Here is a 20,684-nt window from a genome sequence, read left to right as displayed (position 1 = left end):
TGTAATCTACAGTGCCCATCCCAGAAGCCAAATCGACAGGGACCTGTCACTTATGGCTTCCAGGTTTTTTTTTTTTGGCACGAGGAGGGTTACACACGCAGAGCAGCGACACAGGGAAAGCAAACACACAGGGAAAGCGGAGGGATAGATGGATCGATGGGTGTTTCAGCGTTTCAGGCTGAGGGGCGAGGACTGGGAATCCTGACTGGATTGATACGCATCCTAGCAATCCTGTAGAGTAGCTACTACTTGTTACTCAGGAGTCAGGACCTGTTCGGTTGTTCCCTGTCGATTCGATTCAATATCCGCACAGCGCGATGATGTGTCAGCACGACTAGCGCCAGTCATTTGATCACCATTTTGCATTCGACGAGTGACCTCTATCAGTACATAGCCCTTCCAAGACATCCAGTTCCTGCAGATTTCCAAATGATGCAACTTCATGGACTTGTCAAAACTCAGTGCACGTCAAGTACCTATTATACTTCGTACATACAGCATCACCAGCAACTGCACTGCACTGCACTGCGCATGTACAGCCCCCCCTTCCCCGCTCTCCGCCCCCCGCTCTCCGCCCCCCACTCTGCGCTCTCCGCTCCCAAAAAAACCCAAAGACACGCTTCACCTATCTGAAGACCCCAAGAAGAATAAAAAAAAAACCACAAATTGCGAACAAGCAAAGCATAGTAAAAGTTAAGCAAAGTAAAGTAAAAGTAAAGCCCTAAGCCCAGCCCAAGCAAAAAAGAAAGATCGCCAGCTCAGCAATGAAAACAAAAGGAAACGGAAAAAAAGGAAAGAGAAAAAAAAGCGAAGAAAAGAAAACGGAAAACAAAATTCAATTCGTCAATGCCTACTCCGTAAACAAAAAAAGGAAAGGAAGACAAAAAGGAAACCCCGCCCAGAGATAAACCGGTGACAGAAGATAAAACAGTAAAAAAAAAGTCCTAAACCAGATTTTAAAAAAGATCCCAACTTGCTCCTAACCAACTGTATCGCCATTCGTACAGTACAAATAAGGCCCTCGTTTAGCTCAGAAGGTTTGCTAGCGCCGGACTCCCAGATGCTCCACTCAGCACTCTTCGCGGCTCCTCCTGTGGCGGCGGCTGCGGCGGTGGTAGATGATGTTGATGGACAATCTGCGGCAGTGACGGCCCATGCGGCTGCATCATGGTCGGCACATGTCCCGTCGAGTTCACCCTGTGTATCCCCATCTGTTGGTGCATCGACATCACCGGTGGCGGCGATGAATGAGGATGTGAAGGGTGACGCGGTGGAATATGCCCATGAGGGGGGTTCAGATGCAGAGGCGCTTGCGACACCATGTGCGATTGTCGATTTGGCATGGCGTTATGACCCTGCGGCGAGCTATGGTGTATGTGGTTTGGCTGGCTGTGATGGTTCGTGTGTCCATTTTGGTTCAGGTGGCCATTGTGACTTGGGTAGCCGTTATGCATAGGATGACCATTTTGGTTGGAGTGGCCGGGATGGCTGGGGTGGCCATTGTGGTTATGGGGGCTGTTGAGGGTATTGTGGTTGGACTGGGGACTGTGAGAATGATGAGGAGGGTTATGAGGGTGGTGTGAGTGGGGTCCATGAACGAGCGGGGGAACCCGTGACATGTGGTGCACCGGCATAGGAGGTGGTGGCTGGTGTGAGTGAGGCTGGTGTAAGTGAGGCTGAGGCGCATGGTGCATTATTGGCGGTTGATGGTGGACCTCGTGCACCATTCCGTGCGGAGGCATGGGTGGCTGCGGGATCGGTGCCATGTATGCGTGAGGTGGTGGCCGCTGTGGAGATGGCACTGGTGGTGGTATCGTTACCGGCTGTGGGTCGGGCAATCTCATAACCGGCGGAGGCGGAGGCGGAGGAGGAGCTGGTGGTGGTGGCGCTTGAACGGGTACAGGCGGCGGCGCCTGTTGTTGGGCCAGCTGCTGTTGTCGGTGCGCCGCGACTTGGTGCTGTTGAGCCAGGAACACATGCAATGGCGGCAGAGGCGTGAACTTGGATTCGGGAGCCCTTGCTGCACCGTTCGGCTTGAGAAATGCCAATGGTGGAGCCTCTTTGTCCTTCGTGTGACAGCGATTGCACATCAATCCCTTTGCCTGTGGTTTCGTTGGGGCGGGGCTGACGTTGTCGTTGTCTTTGACGTTGCCGTTGACGTTGCCGTTCGTTAGCGGTTCCGGGGAAGCACCATTTGTCGCCGGCAATGGAACCTTCCACCACAGCGGGCTGACATCCACCTGGCATTGTATGCACTTCTTTGGCTTGTCTCCACCGACGTGGTCATCGAGGAGTCCTTCCTCGCCACCGATCTTCTCCTCTTCGCCATCTTTGATGATAACCGGGCTCGTCGAATCGGCGCCTTCCTTCCCGGAAGCGACCAAACTGTTTCGGCGATTCGATGGGGTTGTCTTTGACGTTATCGACACCAGGTTGGCCTTGCGAACGGTTCCGGTCAGGGATAGGTCTGCCTGCTTGTAAGTCTGCAAGAAGAGCTCCAGCACAGTCAAATCAGTCCCCTCGGCGATCTCATTGATGCGATGAATCCTCGTTTTGATCTCGTGCTCGGGACACCAGAGGCAGGCGGTCATCAGGCCCGTCTCGCCGCCGAGTTTGACGACATTGGGGGAATCTTTCTTGGAGCCCTTCACCGGTTGGATGTCGAACCCTATTCTCCATCCAGATGTATTTGCGCAGTTGATATGCACTAGGCCACAGGTCAGCATGCATATATACGCGGGCAACAGTGGTCGTCGGGAACTTACCGTTCGCATGGCATGCGGTACACTGGATGGTCGCACCGGAATTCACCTTGCACACCTTGCACTCCTGCTGGTATCGCGGTGTCGGAATCGTACCGATGCCTTCGACGACACGCATGGTCTTCGGATCAGAAAACTTGACCTCCGGGGTCCATACGGCGCATATCACGTGAGCCCAGTAGTTTCCGGAAGTCTTCTTCAACGGTTCACGTGGAGCCTGAGGCTTGTGCTTGTCCGCCTCTTTGACTTTGCGACCATCGAGTTCCGGAGACTCCTTGGTCACCTTTTCCTGGGCAGCCTTCTTCTTGTAGGAGCTCTTGTGGTAGGGGTTATTCTTTTCCGGTTCCGCGTCGGGATCTTGATGTTCAGGGCAGAGAACACATTCGTAATTCTACATCAAGTTAGCCAATCCGTCCGTCGTATCGGGGGGTAGGGCGAGAGGGGGCATACCGTCGACACGGTCGGGTTCTTGTCGTTCGTGCACATTTCACAGACCCACTTGTTGGCGCTCCTCATCTCTCCGACACCATAGCACCGTTTGTGGACTATCATCTTACAATCCCGGCAGATGGCATGCTGCCTTCCGATCTCCTCGATGTCTTTACAGACCCCGCATTCGGCGATCTTGGGTTTGGGTGGTTCCGGCGGCGGAGGTGGTGGTTCCTTGAGCTTTTCCAGCATCTTCTCTCTCTCCTTGAGCACTTCTTCCCTCTCCTTCTCCTTGCCCTTTTCGAGAAGCTCCTCCCTTTCTCTCTCCTTCTCCTTGGCCCGAGCTTTAGCCTTCTCTTTCTTCGTCGGCTGACCGTTGGTTTCGGTCTTGACTTTCTTCTTGGGAGGCCCCTCGGGGGTCACAGTACCACTGGAAGGAGGTTGCGGGGTAGCAGATGCCGTCGTGGACGCAGCGAGAGCGACAGCCTCTGCCTGTGCATCGTGCTGTGCGGCAGTGAGCTCCTTCAACAGCTCCTCGTCTATCCTCTTCTTCCATGCCCGTCCACCACCCTGGCTCATCTTCTTCTGAACCTCGTCGGGATCCTCCCACCTGATGCCATATCGTCTCCAGAGTTCGGCGCATCTCCGACAGAGCGCACTGACGTACTGACTGGGCTCAGCATTCTTCCGTTTCGAGCCGCTGCCCTTCTCGACTGTGATGACTGTGCCCGGCGCGACACCGGGCGCGCGCCGCCACTGCCGACTGTGCCTGGTGCTGCAGAATTTGCACTCGAACCCGCGCTTCTTCTCGCCCGCCTTCTCGACGTCGAAAGCGGAGTCGTCCTCGTCGTCGGCAACATCGTCGACCAGCTTGGACACGACAACGCCCTTGTCCTTAAGCTTGGCTTCCTTCTTTCCCTTGCGGCCCTCGTAGTTGCCCCATATCTCGCGACCTTTCGGCGTCTTTTTCCACTGGTAGTAGTATCGGACGATCTCGGCCTCTTTGCGCGTCTTGACATGTTTGGTCACTGCATGCAGCTCGCTTCCGTGTTTAGCCACACCCTCCTCAAAGCGCTTGACCTCATCCGGCTTGAGGCGCGGTTCCTTGAGATCCCTGACCGCCTGCACTTTCGCGAGCAGCTCGAGCGATTTCTTCTCGTTGAACGAATTCGCATAAAGTATCTCGATTGCCTTGTCCACGAAATTCGTCGCGTACGGCTTCATGCCCATTTTATCCGCGATTCTCTTAGTCGACGTGAGGTAGGCGTCGATGGTCGCGATGAGATCTCCGCGTTGGCGCTCCGCGTCGTCGTCATGGCCATCGACAGGGATTTTGAACAGTAACATCGATGTCGTGCCGTCGTCTTTTCCGCGCTCAATGTACCCGGGAGGCTCCTCCATGATCCATTTCGGCCGCCTTTCTCGTGCAGCCGCTTCGGCTTCGGCCTGCTGTTTACTCTTGCTGCCGCCCTTCGTCTTTTTCTTTTCCGGTGGCTTGATGTACTCGACCGGGCGCCCCGGCCACGGCAGAACCGTAGCCTGATGCCGGGACCCTAGTCGCGATGCCGCGCGGGGGTAGATGCGATCGTCGTAATCCAGAGCATCCTCCACATGGCAATGCTGTCCCAGATATCTCATTTGCCACATCCGCGCAAACGACAGTTGCTCCGGTGTCGGGTCCTGTGTTTTTGCGTCCGTGGCCGCCCTCTCGGAAGGCGTCTCGGTTCCCACTCCAGTGCCCGGCGACAGCTCGTCTTCTTCGTCATCGAGGACGTCCTCTTCCACGTCGCCCCCCGGAGTGGTTAGCGTCGGAGTGTTGCGCGCTTCCAATTTTCGCTCCTGAGCTCGGTTGCAGGGTCCACAAGCCCACGCAAATCCTCTACTCGGTTTCTTCAGCAACGGCGGCCGCACGCAGTTCATGTGGTACGTCGAGCCACACACAGCGCAGTGCACCGAATCGGCGCTTTGAAACTCGTCAGCATCGCCCGCGAATAAATTAAACGATTAAGATAATAAAAACACAAAATAATAAATAAAGAGTGGGGGGGGGGAGCGTGTGCTTAAAGAAAATAGCAATAATAATAAAATAGAAATCTTACCTCGCACAATATCCGGTGCATCGCTTGCATTCTTTCATCTGGCTGCACAGCTCCTTGCCGCGCTGAGGCTCCACAAGAAGATATTTCCATCGCTCGACCAATGCTTTGCGTATCGCCTCGGGCACATTGCGCACAAAAGTACTGGGGATCACGTCGTAATAGCGCTGGATGTACCGGTCGAACATGCGCTCAAAGTAAAAGCTGTCGCGACACTTGCGGAACTCGTCGAGGTTCTGTATCTCCGACCGGTGCTTGATGTAGCACTTGCCGCGGATCGACGAGAGAGGGCAGGTATCCGAGTGCATTGAGGCAAACAGAACGCGTGTATCGGGATCCTTTCTGTTGATGTCCTTGGGACGGTAGTACCAGTTGACCCGGATCGCATCGATCGGCTGGGAGGCGTTGTTATTCGCGTGCAAGAATTCCATGATTCGGGCGAGGTAATACGGCTCTCCGGGAGGTTCGCAGACGAGGTAAATGTGATCTGGAAAGACATGGTGGTTAGCATGCTGGAGTTCGTTTCGCGTTCCGGTGGTGCAAAAAAGATGTGGGGCTCGGAGCCAAAGCGAGAAGGGGGTTGGTGGCGGCCGCAGCGTGGTGGTGGGCTGTAGGTGGTGGGTGGTGGGTTGTCGCGATTGCGAGATCGCGACAGATTCCTACGTACCATGAACTTCGAAAACAGTCCCATCGTCAGATATCAACCTCCCGTCCTTGAGGTGCGGGCGGTCAAAGCTCAGCATATTCGTTAAAGAGGCGTCTTTCGTCATGGAGGAGATGGCCAACTGGGCGGCGGCTGCTGCTGCAGCAGCGCCACCTTTCCTCTTCTTGCCAGCGGCAGAGTTGGTCGTCGTCGTCGTGGCCGGCGGGGCAGTCTGCGCGGCATCCTTCCCGTCTTTCGAGTCCTTGCCGGTAGCTGGTACCGCAGCTGCCGCCGGCTGTCTTCTTGAAGGTCCGCTCGCAGTCGCATCCCCGGCGGCTTTGCTGGTTGGGGGAGTGGGATTGTAGTTGGCTGAGAGTTCAAAGTCCATTTCGTTGTCCTTGTCTTCAGCGTAGTTCACCCGTGCGCCCCGGTTCCGGGAACGGGTCCCATATGGTGATGATGCTCGTACGTTGGACATTGCTGCTATTGCTGCAACTGCTGCAGTGTTTGAAGTGGTGTTTGTTGGCGGAGTGTCTACGGGGGCGGTGACGGGGGTGGTGACGGCAGCGGTAGTGACTCGTGAAGACACTGAACCTTTACGGTCCGCCATACAAAGAGGACCAGAATGGGTGTACGCAGTCGGCCCACTTATATGGCGTCAAATGCAAAATACAATGCGGAGGGTGAATGGGGGGTGGGAGGGATGGTGAGGAGTGGGGGGGGGTGTGAGGGTGTCAGAGGGAAGGTTAGTTGGTTTTTGGTGCGTGTCAAAGAACGGCGGCCAGAGAAGGTCGGTGTGGTGGAGATTGTTGCGAGGGGAGGAGGAGGTATGTTGTGGACGAAGAGACCGCGCCCAGCCGGCGGCGGTTGGCGGGTTCGCTGCGGGGGTGTGTGGGGAGTGATGCGGGTTGCGTTTCGGGGGTGAGCGGGAAGTTGGGGATTCGATGGGATGGGAGGAAGGGAGGATTGACGGGATGGGGGGGGGGGGGAGGAAGAGGGAGGGATTAGCGGAATATAAGCTCGTGGCTTAGTTGGCGGTGGGTGGTGTGGGGTGGGAGATGTGCGAGATGTGCAAGGCCCACGAAAGAGAAACCGAGAAGGATAGTGAGAGAGATGGGAAAGGAGAGAAGGAGGAAGTGATGGGGAAGAGGGACGGAGAGGAAGAAGAAGAAGAAGTTGATGTATGGATGTATGCTTTTGCATGCACTACACACCTGAGTCTTGGGCAAAGTAAGATGTAACTTTACTCTAGGGAACGACGAGCGTGAACAGAGCGTGTCAAACAATGCGTTCCTTCTGCGGGTCCCGATTCTCTCTTGTCTCCAGGCATGCAGGCATGCAGAGAGTTCACAGCTTCCCCAGGGATCTTTCTTCGCCAAAAGCCACCGTCCTTCTTCGTGTGTGGGGGAGGAGGGGAGGAGATATCGAGGTGTGTGTGTGGTTTTGTACTCCGGAGGTCTTCACCCCAGCAGCGTGTTTCTCCCCCGGCCAGATAACTTTACGGCTGGAACTCTAGGTGGTGCTGCCCAAGATCCGAGAGCCCATCCGTCAGAGAGGCGGTGGGAAGAAGTCGAGGGCGACCTTACCTAGTCAGCAGCTCCTGCAGGGTTTCTTCGCTGCCATATGCCGCAGCCGCAAGGACTCCGGACAGGTTCAAAGCTGAGAGCTGAGCAATTGCTCGTCGAATCTCTAGATGCGGCAAAGGGGGGGAGGGGGGGAGGGGAGAGAAGGGCCGGATTCCATGCGCGAGAACGGACGGCAGGATAAGTGAGCACGGGGAAAGGACGATAAACGAGAGTCGAGACAAGATGGGGTTGATCCCGTCAGAGCATGTAAGACGCTATGCAAACGCGAGGAGAAAGAGACGAAGTGGATAAATAACCGCCGCAAAAGAGAAGAGCAGTGGTGTGTTGTGTGGTGTGTACGAGGGAGGATAACAGCATCAAGCGGGGGACAGTGGGTACTCCATGTAGGAGAAGGGAGAGGAGTGGACGGGGATGTCACGGAGGAGGAGGTGGTGGTGGTGGTGGTCACTGGTGGTGGTGCGCTTACGATCGCGAGAGATGACGGAGGGAGTTCTTTCGCCAGATGGACGGAACCAGCCAGGAGCAGCAGCGCGGCGGCGGCGGCGGAGACGAGGAGATAAATGCACAGAAGGAAGCATTTTAGCGCAAAGGAGAAGGCCGGGCGTTTGGACACCAAATGACGCCTCCGCCGGAGCCGAGATTCCAGACAGCCGATCAGCCAGAACGAGAAACTACTACATGGACTAGATACCGACACGGGGCGGGCACCTCTCAGTCGTGGTTCGAGCGAAACGGACGAAGAGGGACCCAGCCACCGGAGCGAACGGGGCGTGCAGAGGGGGGCAGCAGTCAGTCCGGACGTCAGACCCGTTTGCTGCGCTGTCGCTGTTGCTGTGGCAGTGGCTGTCGCTGTGGCTGTCGTCCGAACCGAACAAGGCCTCCGAGGATGTCACGGTTACACATGAGGTCTTGGGAACCCTGGGATTCGGATCGGGGAAGGGGCGAGGGGAGAGGGCGCCCCACACGGAATCCGGCCACCGGGGAACGGGCGCACCAGCAGATATTATGTGTACGGCTGCCAGGCACGGACGCCAGCCAGCGAATGCACCCCGAGCTGAGATAGCCGGCGACCACGCTGACGGAAACATCTGTCGTGCATGGAGAGCACGACGTGAAGTCCGTTCAAGATTGCTTGGCCGTTGCCAACTTGAAGTCGGCAGCTAGGTAGTTTACTGTTAGGCAGGTCAGGGGACTAGGTAGGGACGAAGCAGCTTGCCTGGCGCTAAGCGGGGTGGGTGGGTGGGCGCTGCGTGGGTGGGTGTGGCCACTGGCCACGCTATGCTGCATGTCGCAACGGAATCCGTCTCAGCCGCATGTCGCTGAGTCATCGACGTGCTGTGGCGGTGTAGCAGCACAGCCACATCTGATAAGCGATGTGTCGATGGCGAGCCACACCGGGCCGGTTAGAGACCTGCTCTGAAGGGCGTTGCCCTACGCAGTCCGCTCCCGCAGAGCCGCCCACACCCACACACTAGCACGCTGGCTTAGCGAAATTGGTCAGAGACTTTCTCACGATGTTCACTTTGCGATCCAGCATTCATACCCACCCCCCACATTAACACCCAATCTCTTGCACCTTAAAAATCCTCTCTTCAACAAACAAGAAGAAATGGGGGTCAAGACCGATAAGCAGCAGTACTTCAACAAGCTGAAGGGCTTGTTGGAAGACTACAAGTCCATCTTCATTGTCTCCGTCAACAATGCATGTCTCCACTCCAGTTCCATGCGCGCGCAACCGCGGCAATCGCAATGCTAACAGTACTCTTCTCTTCTAGGTCGCCTCCCAGCAGATGCACGAGATCCGTAAGGCTCTCCGTGGCCGCGGTGTCGTCCTCATGGGAAAGAACACCATGGTCCGTCGTGCCGTGCGCATCTTGATGTCCGACTTCCCCGAGTACGAGCGTCTCCTTCCCCACATCAAGGGTACGTTCCACCGCTTTGGTCCCGTCGTTACGGAACGAAAATATAAAAAAATAAAGAAAGACAAAAACTAAACTAGCGATGCAGGTAACGTCGGTTTCGTCTTCACCAACGATGACCTGAAGGTTATTCGCGATGTCATCCTCGACAACAAGGTCGCCGCCCCTGCCCGTGCCGGTGCCGTCGCTCCCGCCGACGTCTACGTCCCCGCCGGAAACACCGGTATGGAGCCCGGAAAGACCGCCTTCTTCCAGGCCCTCGGTATCCCCACCAAGATCGCCCGTGGTACCATCGAGATCACCACCGACTTGAAGCTTGTCGAGGCCGGAGGAAAGGTCGGACCTTCCGAGGCTACCCTGCTCAACATGTTGAACATCTCGCCCTTCACCTACGGAATGTCCATCTCGCAGGTCTACGACGACGGCCAGTGCTTCGCCTCATCCGTCCTCGATATCGCCGAGGAGGACCTGATCAAGGCCTTCATGAGCGCCATCAAGGCGATCGCTTGCATCTCGCTCGCCGCCAACTACCCCACCCTGCCTTCGGTCGCCCACTCGCTCGTCAACACCTACAAGAAGGCCGTTGCTGTTGCCCTGGCCACCGACTACAGCTGGGATACTATTGAGGAGCTCAAGGACCGCATCGCCAACCCCGATGCGTACGCCTCGTCTGCCCCTGTTGCCGCCGCTTCCGGCCCTGCCGAGTCCTCCAAGCCTGCTGAGGAGGAGAAGGCCGCCGAGGAGGAGGAGTCTGAGGAGGATGGTATGTTGCGCTCCTCGATGTGCGAACGGCCAGATGGCTAACATTTCTCAGGTGGTTTCGGTGGTCTCTTTGACTAAACTCATCGATATCAGCCGATACAAGCAGCTATGTAGTCCGAAATTTGCGAAGACAATACAGAGCTGAACCACCAACAAGCCCCCGCAACGTGAATTTCTGTGATACTAACCCTCAACGATCAAATCTGCTGCCCATCGCAAAACCAAATGGTTAGTCCTCCCTCATCCGGTGCAATTTCTTTTCTCCATGCACACACACACATCACCATATCTATACCCACCCCCTTGGCGGAGGATTAAAACATTTTTAACCCCGATCACAATGACGACTAAAAATGCAACATACTCTAATTTTTTCATGACGCCTTACCTTTATCATCCTTTTTTACTACTTTTCGTTTCTTGGGTTGAAATGGATTGTTAATTGGATTTATAGATTAGGTTCAGGTTTCGAGTTCCCGCCCGCCCTTGCTACGCCATCAGCCCGCCCGCCTGCCAGCCTACTAGCCAGCCCATTCGCGTGATGTTGAAGCCGTAGACTAAGATTGAATCGAAGAGAATTGAATTGAGTATATTTGCTCAAATTGATGCTGTGGTATCGTCGGACTCGTGGCGTGGCGGTCGTGATGTGATGCCGGTGATGTGGTGCTTCCTCGTGCATACTGAGAAATCTCTCATGCATGGTGGTAATGGTTTTGAATACCAGGCACCACTGAGAGCAGGTAGCCCTTCACACATCACATTGTCCTAATTCCTTTGATAGCGTGCAGTCCATCTAGGCATCTGAAATAGTGATGGATACATCTTAGGGCCCGTTTGGATGGCCTCAGTTTTCAGTTCCAGTTTTAGAGCCAAATTCAGTTCCCCGCCGGGACACCGACTACTGTTCAGTTTCAGTTTCCGCAAAGCCTTGAGGTGAACAGAGTGTTTGGCAGTTCTCGGTATAGATACTCAGCCATGAGTCTGAGTAAATAGGCTTCACAAGAGCTTTAATAAATAGTAGACACATTGTAGTCCCGCATTTCGTAAGGAAAGTCCATGGTTGAAGTTAAAATGCGGTACTGAGTGGTGGCGGTGAAGAAAAGACCTCCAGAGGTCAGTTCCCGTTTCATCGCCGAAGCCGCACAGTTTCAGTTTTTTTTTTCTCAGTTTTTGTGCCATCCAAACGGGCCCTTATTTTTTTTTTTGATCTTTGTCTAATCATCATTGCACTCAACCTTACCAGATCATAGTAGTTATGCATGCAAATCCTCTTCCTCCCATCGTCTCTGACCGCGGGCCTCTTTAAATACCGGTAAATCGTACCAACGGGTGCCTTGCCGAAAGTTCAAAGCACACATCGCGAGTGATCGGGCATCTATCACTCGTGCCATTCGGCGCTTGGGAGTATTGGGGTGCTTGGGGAAGTCGAGAGTAGGTGGGTAATTAGCTAGGTAGAGTTAATTGGTAATGGCAGCACGTAAGTTGCAACACTACAACAGCTATTCGATGATTGCAGCAGGAGTGATTCCAAGATTCCCTCCTACCTTCATGTGTTTGGAAAGGTAGAGAGTGCGAGTAGAATCAATAGCATCCCGCAACCGCCATTCAACTATCACGAGTGATTCCAAGATCAAAGATCTGCTTGACAGCCATTCAATCATCACTCGAGCCACACAACCCTTTGGACTCTCCATGTGCTTGTAAAAGTCGAGAGTAATTACCTAAGGTAGGTAGAACCAATAAACCAATAACAGCCCGCAAGTTGCAACAGCTATCCAATGATTGCATCACGAGTGATTCGCAGCTGAGGCCTATCACCTGGCAAGAGTACTACAGTCGGGCCGGATATCAGATCTCAGGAAAAGTTGTGTGGTAGTTATAAACGTTAAGTAAGTACTCTCTGGCATCTCTATACACAGCATCCTCTCCTCCAATATCTACTGCACGATCCATAGAGTCCATCCACGTCTATTCCTTGCAATTACGCATACAAAACAACGCCCTCACCCCTCACCCCTCACCCCCACAGTACACAAGCAGCAAGTATAAGTACCAAGAAGAGCAAGAACGCGAATAATCCGAAGCCGCAACCGCAGCCCATTGAATAGAATACCTAATAAACAAACCAATAAGACTCCGCATACACCCCACCAACGTAGCACCCCACCACAGCCCCCCACAGCCCCCCACCTTAGCACCACAGCCCACCACAGCCCACCAACTACGCAAACGTCATCTGCATCTCCCCCTCGCCGTCCTCATACTCATCGTAGTCCGCCCAAACATTCTTCCCGCTGCCATATCCATCGTAGCCGCCGCCGGCGTCGCCATTGTTTGCGTTTGCATTCGTATACCCCGTCCGACTGCTACTACTATCCTTCTTCTCCCCCCCTCGCTCATCCACATCACTACCATACCCCCTTCGCGAGCCGGCGTCCTTCCTGTCGAAGGGGCGATCATCAAAGCTTTTCGTATGCCGCAACCCGGCTGATTCCGGGGCCAGCGTCGCCGCCGCCGGGGGCTTCGAGTCGAGTTTCACGCCCGCCATATCCTTCGGCAGCTGTTCTTCGCGAGAACTCGCCTCGATCTCAGCGCGGATGGCGTCGATGTCGAAGAGGACATTGGGGTTTAGGTTTGGATTGGGGTTTGATTTCGGATCGGCGCCGTTAGTCGGGGTGCCAGTGGAGTTGGAGTTTGCCGTGCCTGCGGCGGCGGCCGCCGCCGCGGCATGGGCATCGTACGTCTCCCAGTCCTTCTTCTTGACCGGGTCTTTGTTGCGGCCGAAGAAGTTCCACTTGCGCTTTTGCCCGCCGCTGCGCTCGAGCTCTTTGCGCACTTCGTCGAGCTCGTTGATGAGCTCGCGTTGGCGCTGCTGGTGGTTCTCCGGGTCCTATTTGGTGTTAGCACCGGCCCAACAGGCGGATGGATGGGTGGATGGAGGGGACGCACCGGATCTTCGATCTCCGAGAACTCGTCGCTGGTGACCTCCCAGCCCACTTTCCTCAGCAGCTTCGGCATGGCGGCACGATAGGCCATGTGGCCGTTGACCTCTGCGGTGACGTCGACGTTCTCAACGCCGGGGATATCCACAGCGGCTAAGCCACCGATTCTACCGATGCCGCCGCTGGTCGCCCGGAACAGGTACCCGAGGATCCAGTCGTTGGTGGCGTAGCCGTTCACGAAGCGGCCCGACACCATCGACACCGCCTGCACGTACTCGTCGTTCTTGACGACCACCGGAGAGCCGAACATGTATGCGTTCTGAACTAGCCCCGCGGCGCCGAGCCGCGCGAGCTCCTTGAGACAGAAGTAGATGACCCGCGCGCCGAGGGAGTAGCCGACTAATGTCACGGGACGCACTCCCAGGTTGCGGTGGACGAGCGTGTCCGCCAGGATCAGGCCCGCGGCGGCAGCCCGGTCGAGGGATACTGACCAGGGGTTGTCGAGGAGGTAGGCCAGCTTCGTCAACACCACTGGAAGCTGGATGGCAGCCATCAGGGAGATCAAGATGGTCGAGCCGAGGACTTGCTGAAGGGTTTGGGTCAGGGCCTAATACCGTTAGCATATGCCGCGCGTGTAGGACGAAAGATCCAACACGAACCTCTGTAGCCAGGATACTAATGGTCTGTCCCATAGACTGCAGCATCTCGGGTTCCCAGTAAATGGAAAAGAGATCCCCCATGATCGGGTCGACCGTTGAAAAGGGCAGTCTAACGTCATCGATCTTGCCGTTCATCCATCTGCATCGCGGAAGAGTCAGCATGCTGGCATCAATATCAGTGCTTGAAGAGTGGCCTACCCGGAAACTGTGATGATCAGGTTCACCCGCTTGGCGTTGTGCAGAGGCTTGAACTCGAATGTACTGACACTCTTCATTCGATTGAAACCCGCCCTCCCACCGATGACACTCCCGCTGATAGCGGCACCACTAGCAATGATAGCCGTGCCTCCCGCACCCGCCAGGAATCCACTGGTTCCCACCACACCGATGGTAGTGAACCCAGCAGCCAATCCGGCGCCAATGACGGGCGCCAACAATCCTCCACTCAGCCCGATAACTAAGCCTCCACCTACGGTAGCGAGTCCCAGCATGACGAAACGCTTGTTCCTAGCCGCCTTCCGCCGCGCATCCAGGTGCTCCTGTTCCGCCCAGTGCTGCTCTGTGGATTCCTGCATCTCGAGCGCGTCCGTCACTCGCTTCTCGAACTTGCATATGTCCAGCCACGAAACATCGAACATCACTCCAACACGTTCCAGAAGCACTCGCGCACGTGCATCGTAGACCGAGTCGGCGATTAACACCAGGAAGAGATCGCACAGCACCGTCCAACGCAGGTCGATGTCGAGCGTCTTGGTTTGCGGGAGCTGTGAGAGCGTCTTAGTGGTCTCGAGGTCGGTGTCCTGATACTCCGCCAGGGCCCCGGGCGCAAAGGACGCTTGAGATGCGCGGTTGGGGGAGCTACTGGCGTTGGAGAATATGGACGACTGCCGCCGAGGAGTATCGGCTCCGCCTGCCATGGGATTGTGGACACGTGAATTCTGCATGAGCGCTGGCGTGAGGTCCGATGGTAATACGCCATGCCCGGCCAATTGTTCTATCATGATTTGTTCTTCAAGAACGGAGTCAATACCCAATCAAGCGATTCCCCGGGAGAGAGCTGCAGAATCTAAGGCAAAGCGTACCAGGTGGGGATAGTTCCATATGCGTGTACAGCCGCACCATTATCTTCTGGCTCCATTTGATCATTCCGTCCACGGCCTGCGAAACATTCCTCTTGGCCCCCCGCCCTTTCGCCTGTAGCCGCTGCAGATCCCGCAGCATCTCTATCAGTGCTAGCCTACACACGCCGACATACGCGATGCGCTGCCCTTCGGTCAACAGCTCCTTCGTCGCCTTCATCTGCGACAGCGGGTTCCTCGCCGCCTCGTCGTCCTCGTTCTCTCTAAAAAGGTAGTTCGTATTCTCATCCATACTGGTTACAGAGTCCGCATCTTCGTCGTCGTACACCCTCGTGTACCCTTTCGCCGCGCCACTATCCTCCTCGTCTTCCGAGTCCACGTGCGCGCGCGCGATCAGACGGTCGTCGTCGTCGTAGATGTCGTAGGGCGCGTACGCCGGCATCGCCTGCCACTCGTCTTCGGAGTCGTTCTTTTTGTCGTTGACGATGTCGCCCTTGCCTTCCGCGCGACCCCCGCGCGGCACTATCTGCTGGTGCGACCATTCCGACACCGTGCCCATCCCCGTCGGCATGTGAGGGTCCTTGGGGTCCTCCGAGAACATCCGCACTTCGTTGTCCTTGCGGTCCTCCTCCGGAAGGGACATGAGCGAGTTGTTGCGCTGATGGCTCGATTTCGGGACGACATATTGTGTGCTTTCCGGCTCCTCCTTGGTGATTGTGGGCACCTCTCTCTCCGCTTTCCTTTCCTCCGCAATTGGCACCACCGGTGCACTCGAAGCCGGAGGCTGTACCGGTTCCACTGACACCGGCGCTACAGCTACCGAAACGTCTTCCCTCGCCGGCTTTGCCACCTCTATCGATTCACCCGACTTCTGCTCGGTAACCTTCGCCGGCGGGGGAGGTAGCTCGTCGTCGGAGTCCGAGACGTCGGTATCGAAAACCGGAGACGGCGAGCGCTTCCTAACGGGCAAACCAAAGTCATCGTACTCGACCTCCTCGTTCTTCTCCACCGGTAATAGCGGAAGTGGCGGTGGCGGTGCAGGAGGAGTTGCGCGCGTCGTCGTCGTGGGGAGAGGTTCGAAGGACAACATGATCTCGTCGTCGTCGTAGGACATGGTTCAAAGTGCGCTTTTTGACGAATCTATTTGCGGTGGTAGTGGTGGTGGTAGATCTGTCCTGCGTTTCGTACCGTCAGCTTAGACTTCTTTTTCCTTTGTTCCTCCCCTTTCGCTTGTGTCGCTTTCCGTTCCGTCGCTCGCTGAAGTGAGGGGAGGGGAGGGGGGGAAGGAGAGACGTTAGACGGTTGGAGCTTGTGCTTGTGCTTGCCGAACTGCAAGTCGGAGGTGCTCTGCTCTGCTGATGATGGGTGTCCGGGGTACGTATTCGTCACGTTGCCGGGGTTGCGCTGAGTACTATGGTGCTGCGGATGCTCTATGTAGAGTACGTACTCAGCGTAGGTTATTTAGGTCAGTCAACGATAAGAAGTTTGGTAATTATCGCGATTCCCTGGCGATCAATAGTTATGCGTGCTGAGCTATGTACCTATCCAAGAGGCAGAAGGGGCATCTACATACACAAGGAGAATTCTATGGCTGGTGTTCTTGTTACTTGCTACATAGGGCCAGTCTGGCACTTAGGCTGGTCTCATGTTCGTTATGCAGTTGACACGCTGGCGGCTGGCCGAGATCGGCTAGATTGTTCATCCCAGCCTTCGTTATCGGCCGCATAGGCTGCTTTCCTGGCTTCCCTCGCGTAGAGTTCCGGCCCGAGCAACTCACGGACTGGAGTGAAACATCGTACCAGCCACTCAGCCACTCATGAGTGGCGAGTGTATTTCCATGACGGTGGAGAGGAATGCTCGAACCACCGCAAGTGATCGCCGTTATCGGACGTACCGAGAATTCCAGCGTCCAGAGAATGTCTCTAGCGCACGAATTAGAATTTTGGGGCTGTCTTCCATGGGCCAAGTGCAGAATCTACCCCACAGAAGGGACCACCCGTTGCCCCACGCGCTATCACTCGCGATATCAGAATTGAACTTTACGATTCCGTTCTGACATCAGATATCACAGCTACAGATGGGCATTTCCGGTGCCCCGTGGAATGCTCAGCAGATATAGCACGTGCTCTCCCTTAGGAATCCACATTTACCTTCATTCTTTGTTCTACCTACTGATGTATCTACAACAGCCAGCATCCCAAGTGAAAACGGTGATGGTGGACCAATTCTCTTTGATTCCCCATTGTCTCATCCGTCTATTCGTTTCCTTCATCTCGACTCCCAAAATTGCACTTCACGGGAAATGGATCCTACTATCACCACGGCTTCCTCCTCCAGGCGGTCTGTACACCCGGCACCGCTGAAGGTACGGAGCTCAGTTTCATCAAACAATCTGGCCGCCGTTCGACGGGCCCACGGTTACGAAGCACCACCGCGGCTGTATCGTTCGACTTCTGTCAGCTTCGAAGTACCGCAGCGGCTGTACCGTTCGAAATCTGTTAACAGAGGCTTCGCCGCTGACGTCGAAGATATCCAGGTAGATAACTCTAATGTCCTCGACCTCTTCCATCACTGAACTGACCAATGCAGACATTAGGACGCCACGAGCTGGTCCTCCAGCCAGCACACCTAGCCACCCAGCTGTCAGCCCTCTTCCTCTCCCCCTCAGCCATTGACTCATCCCCGCTATTCAGTCCGCAACGACCACACTCCCCGATCGGCTCCCGCGGGCCTCGTCCGCTGCAGCACAAGCGCTCCAACAAGTACCTACAAGTCCTCGGCATGGGAATGGACTACCCACAGCCCCTACCCGAGCCGCCCAGCATCCCCCCCGTTCCCGGCCACCGCCCTTTCAACGACCGCATCCGGCCTGGTCCAGCCGACTTCCCTCTCCCGCCGCAAAAACCGCTCCCCCTCGCACCCCCCCTCTCCCCCGAGCCCTTCTCCCCCTTCTCCACCAGTGCCGCCGCCGCCGCCGACCTTGAGGCCCTCCTCGCCTCCCCGCGCTTCGCCCCGTTCGCACGCAGCGCCCACAGCGCGTCGCTGCCGCGCAGCGACTCGTCAAGCGTGTACAGCTCGCAGCCCTCCGCACCACGCACACCTCCCTCCCCACTCGCCCCTTACCCTCACCCCCCCTCGCCCACACCCTCCATCTCCTCGCGGCGGCTCTCCGACCTCCTCCCGCCGGCGATCCTGCCTCCCACACTCGACATCTTCAACCCACCTCTCACCTCGCTCTCATTCTCCGCAGCGTCGTCACCAGCGTTCCCAGAGGTGCACCTGCACCCGAGTTGGTTCTCGCCGTTGGACGTGGGCGTGGTGCGGCGGATGGCAAGGCTCGACCTGGAGGTGGCCGCGTGCGAGCTGCTGGAACTCGAGGCTGCGCTGGAGTCCAAGTGGAGTGATGATGCGACTAGCTGTAATGATAGCGTTAGGAACGGACACGGGAATGGGAACACGGCCGCGGTGGTGGGCAGGAGGTCGCTGGGGATGGCGATTGGTGGCGTGGTGGATAGGGTTAGGAGGCTGGTTAGTGTGCGCGGGAGGGAGAAGAGGAGGTTTCCGGGGTTGGGCGCGAGGAGTGGGAGTTGGCCGGGGTGTGAGGTTGTCGAAAGGGATATGGCAGAGCTGGATGGGGATGTGGGGATGGCGAGTATTAGGGAGGAGGAGGGGAGGAGGTATACGCATAGCGCGGTGGAGAGGAAGAAGTTTCTCTGGTGAGAGAGGGGGAGTGGGCCTCAAGGTGCGCGGAGTGAAAGACAGTGTATAGGTCGCTTAGCTCAGTTGGTTAGAGCGTGGTGCTAATATCATCAGATGTGCAACGCCAAGGTCACAGGTTCGACCCCTGTAGTGATCATTTTGCTGGAATTGAAAACTGTAGGATCGATTGGTTGGTCATGTACTTTTCTTTTGATTGTCGATGAATGGGTAGATCATCATATCCAAAGGCTTCCCTTGCCGTCCATATTGTAACGCTATACATTCATTAGGTACTGAGGACAAAACTTTTGCAAACCCCCTAAACATGATAAAGCAGAGAGATGTAGGATATATGCGTTAAGCCAGCTTCCTGCCCACATTACCCACTCCCTTCCCGACGACACTGACGATCACATTACCCTCCTTACCCTGGGCGTCCCTGATTCCGACCTCCGAACCAAACACCTTCTTCATATCCCTCAGACAGCTCACGAAGCCGTCGTCAATGAGGTCCTTCCCCAGGACCACCCTTCCCACATCACCCTCAACACCCATCATCATCATCGTCAGCACCGCCATAGCACCTGTGCGGCCCACACATCCACCGAGCGCAATCTCCTCCAGCAGCATGAACGCGACCCTGCGGCCCACATCTTCGGCGGGCTCACTCGGCGCCGCGGTGGCATCCGCAGAATATATACACCCCGTCCCGCTCTCGGCCAGCAGACTCATGCCAAAGCCGACGCCGACCTTCTTCGTCTTCCCCCCCGCACGGCCTTTCGTCACACCACCTGCCCTCTCCGCCGCGCCCTCCTTCCCATAGTCCGCAGGGACGATCTGCGGCTTCGCAACGTCGCTGAAGACATACACATCGGGGATGAACCTGTTGAGCACGCCGCGGGCGGCCTCAATCATGCGCGCGTTATTCCCGGCGGAGACGCCGATAGCGTACGCCACGCCGCGGATCTTCTTGACGCGGCCTGGGGTCTGCAGGTGCAGCGTCTTTGGCAGGCGGACCTGGTGGCCATGCACGAATTGGACCTCGCCCGCGCCGTGCGGGCCCGCCGACCGTTTGATGATCCGTAGCTCCAGCCCGCGCGATATGTCGAACTTTGCGAACAGCGGGAGGTACGCGGTTCGGAACGTGTCCACGCTTGCGTCGAGCTCGGTTGCGGCAGTGATCACTCCGCCGGTGAGGGTCACCGAGAAGGAGGCTTTCGAGAACGGCGCGAGGAGCGCGAGCACTTCGAGGTAGTAGCTGACACCGCGCGTGCAGGTCTCCGGCAGGACGTGGGTCACGGGCTTGCCGCCGTTGCCGGTGATCAGGCCGGGCCGGTAGAGGAAGGTTGTTCCCGTCACGGACACCTCGAAGAAGGCGCCGTTGGTGAGCGTGTCCAGCAGGCGGAGGAGCGAGAATTCCGACGGTGTGAGGCCGGGCGTTAACGAGTTCGAGCGGATCTGAGTTATGTGCAGCGGTGTGCCCGTCAGCGTCGCGAGCACCAGCCGGTGCCGCAGGTTCGCATGTGTGCTGAATTTTATCGGCGTCGTCATTGTGTCGCGCGTGGTTGTGGTGGTGCTGCTGGTGGTGGGAGGCCGTGGGGCTCTACTCGGAGTAACGTTCGTTGGGAATAATTTTTGGACGCACGGACCAGCATGCAGGATCTACGCTTGTCTACTAGCAGCATCGGGCTTGGTGCCAATCAGACACCGCCACCACAGCTAATCTCTATGCAGTTAACGTTAAGTGAAGGGTTGTCGTCGGAGTTAACGAACCCGCTGCAGGATAGCATAGCGATGTAAGCAAAATCCAGCGATATTTTTCGACGTCGACGGCAGTGACGGGGCTCCGAGAATCATCTGTGTCGTGTGCACATGTTGGGTATCTTGAACACGGTGATGCCCTCGAGATCCCCACTCTTGCACTCCCGCCCTGTCCCCCCCACCACAACAAAGAACAAAAACCACACATATCGATCACTTAGGCAGGGCGGCGATCTCAGGCTCCGTGGCAGGTGGGTATGATTCGTATTTCTGCAGTGCAGCAGTGCAGCGGTGCAGCGGGGCAATCCTGTGATAATACGGTTCGTTATACGGATCACGCGACACCA

At 56.4% G+C, this 20,684-nt stretch overlaps 6 protein-coding genes and 1 non-coding gene across 7 annotated transcripts; 3 read left to right on the top strand and 4 right to left on the bottom strand.

Moving 5' to 3' along the window:
* Window positions 1–1,025: 1,025 nt before the first annotated feature.
* BZA05DRAFT_427226 (putative PHD finger and BAH domain protein) lies at window positions 1,026–6,408 on the bottom strand (the record flags this gene model as incomplete). Its single annotated transcript, XM_051486049.1, has 8 exons — window positions 1,026–1,676; window positions 1,716–1,787; window positions 1,821–2,269; window positions 2,309–2,707; window positions 2,766–3,153; window positions 3,213–5,154; window positions 5,291–5,774; window positions 5,955–6,408. The coding sequence occupies 8 exons, from the start codon at window positions 6,406–6,408 to the stop codon at window positions 1,026–1,028; spliced, it is 4,839 nt and encodes a 1,612-aa protein (XP_051335971.1).
* A 1,474-nt stretch (window positions 6,409–7,882) lies between these two features.
* Window positions 7,883–8,243, top strand: BZA05DRAFT_409732 (uncharacterized protein). The gene has a single exon (XM_051484827.1). It carries the CDS (start codon window positions 7,928–7,930, stop codon window positions 8,201–8,203), a length of 276 nt encoding a protein of 91 aa, XP_051335970.1. The 5' UTR covers window positions 7,883–7,927; the 3' UTR covers window positions 8,204–8,243.
* A 789-nt stretch (window positions 8,244–9,032) lies between these two features.
* BZA05DRAFT_378783 (putative 60S acidic ribosomal protein P0) lies at window positions 9,033–10,354 on the top strand. The gene is made up of 4 exons (XM_051481868.1): window positions 9,033–9,218; window positions 9,292–9,439; window positions 9,524–10,198; window positions 10,250–10,354. The coding sequence occupies exons 1-4, from the start codon at window positions 9,126–9,128 to the stop codon at window positions 10,273–10,275; spliced, it is 942 nt and encodes a 313-aa protein (XP_051335969.1). The 5' UTR covers window positions 9,033–9,125; the 3' UTR covers window positions 10,276–10,354.
* A 2,007-nt stretch (window positions 10,355–12,361) lies between these two features.
* On the bottom strand, window positions 12,362–16,460 carry BZA05DRAFT_409726 (DUF726 domain protein). Its single transcript, XM_051484826.1, has 5 exons — window positions 14,881–16,460; window positions 13,997–14,807; window positions 13,799–13,937; window positions 13,147–13,746; window positions 12,362–13,087 (listed from the first exon to the last, which is right to left on the bottom strand). The coding sequence occupies exons 1-5, from the start codon at window positions 15,989–15,991 to the stop codon at window positions 12,419–12,421; spliced, it is 3,330 nt and encodes a 1,109-aa protein (XP_051335968.1). The 5' UTR covers window positions 15,992–16,460; the 3' UTR covers window positions 12,362–12,418.
* Window positions 16,461–16,994: 534 nt separating this feature from the next.
* Window positions 16,995–17,791, bottom strand: BZA05DRAFT_409724 (uncharacterized protein). The gene has a single exon (XM_051484825.1). It carries the CDS (start codon window positions 17,555–17,557, stop codon window positions 17,261–17,263), a length of 297 nt encoding a protein of 98 aa, XP_051335967.1. The 5' UTR covers window positions 17,558–17,791; the 3' UTR covers window positions 16,995–17,260.
* Window positions 17,792–18,644: 853 nt separating this feature from the next.
* On the bottom strand, window positions 18,645–20,604 carry BZA05DRAFT_409721 (RNA 3'-terminal phosphate cyclase family protein). The gene has a single exon (XM_051484824.1). It carries the CDS (start codon window positions 20,125–20,127, stop codon window positions 18,934–18,936), a length of 1,194 nt encoding a protein of 397 aa, XP_051335966.1. The 5' UTR covers window positions 20,128–20,604; the 3' UTR covers window positions 18,645–18,933.
* On the top strand, window positions 18,646–18,733 carry BZA05DRAFT_t271. The gene has a single exon. It is a non-coding gene; the product is annotated as a tRNA-Ile (tRNA).
* Window positions 20,605–20,684: the final 80 nt, after the last annotated feature.

This window comes from Tricharina praecox, assembly GCF_024521635.1.
Source record: "Tricharina praecox strain CBS 144465 chromosome Unknown BZA05scaffold_30, whole genome shotgun sequence".
Classification (NCBI taxonomy): domain Eukaryota; kingdom Fungi; phylum Ascomycota; class Pezizomycetes; order Pezizales; family Pyronemataceae; genus Tricharina; species Tricharina praecox.
Note: the sequence above shows the minus strand (reverse complement) of the source record. Positions and strands in the feature narration are given on the sequence as shown.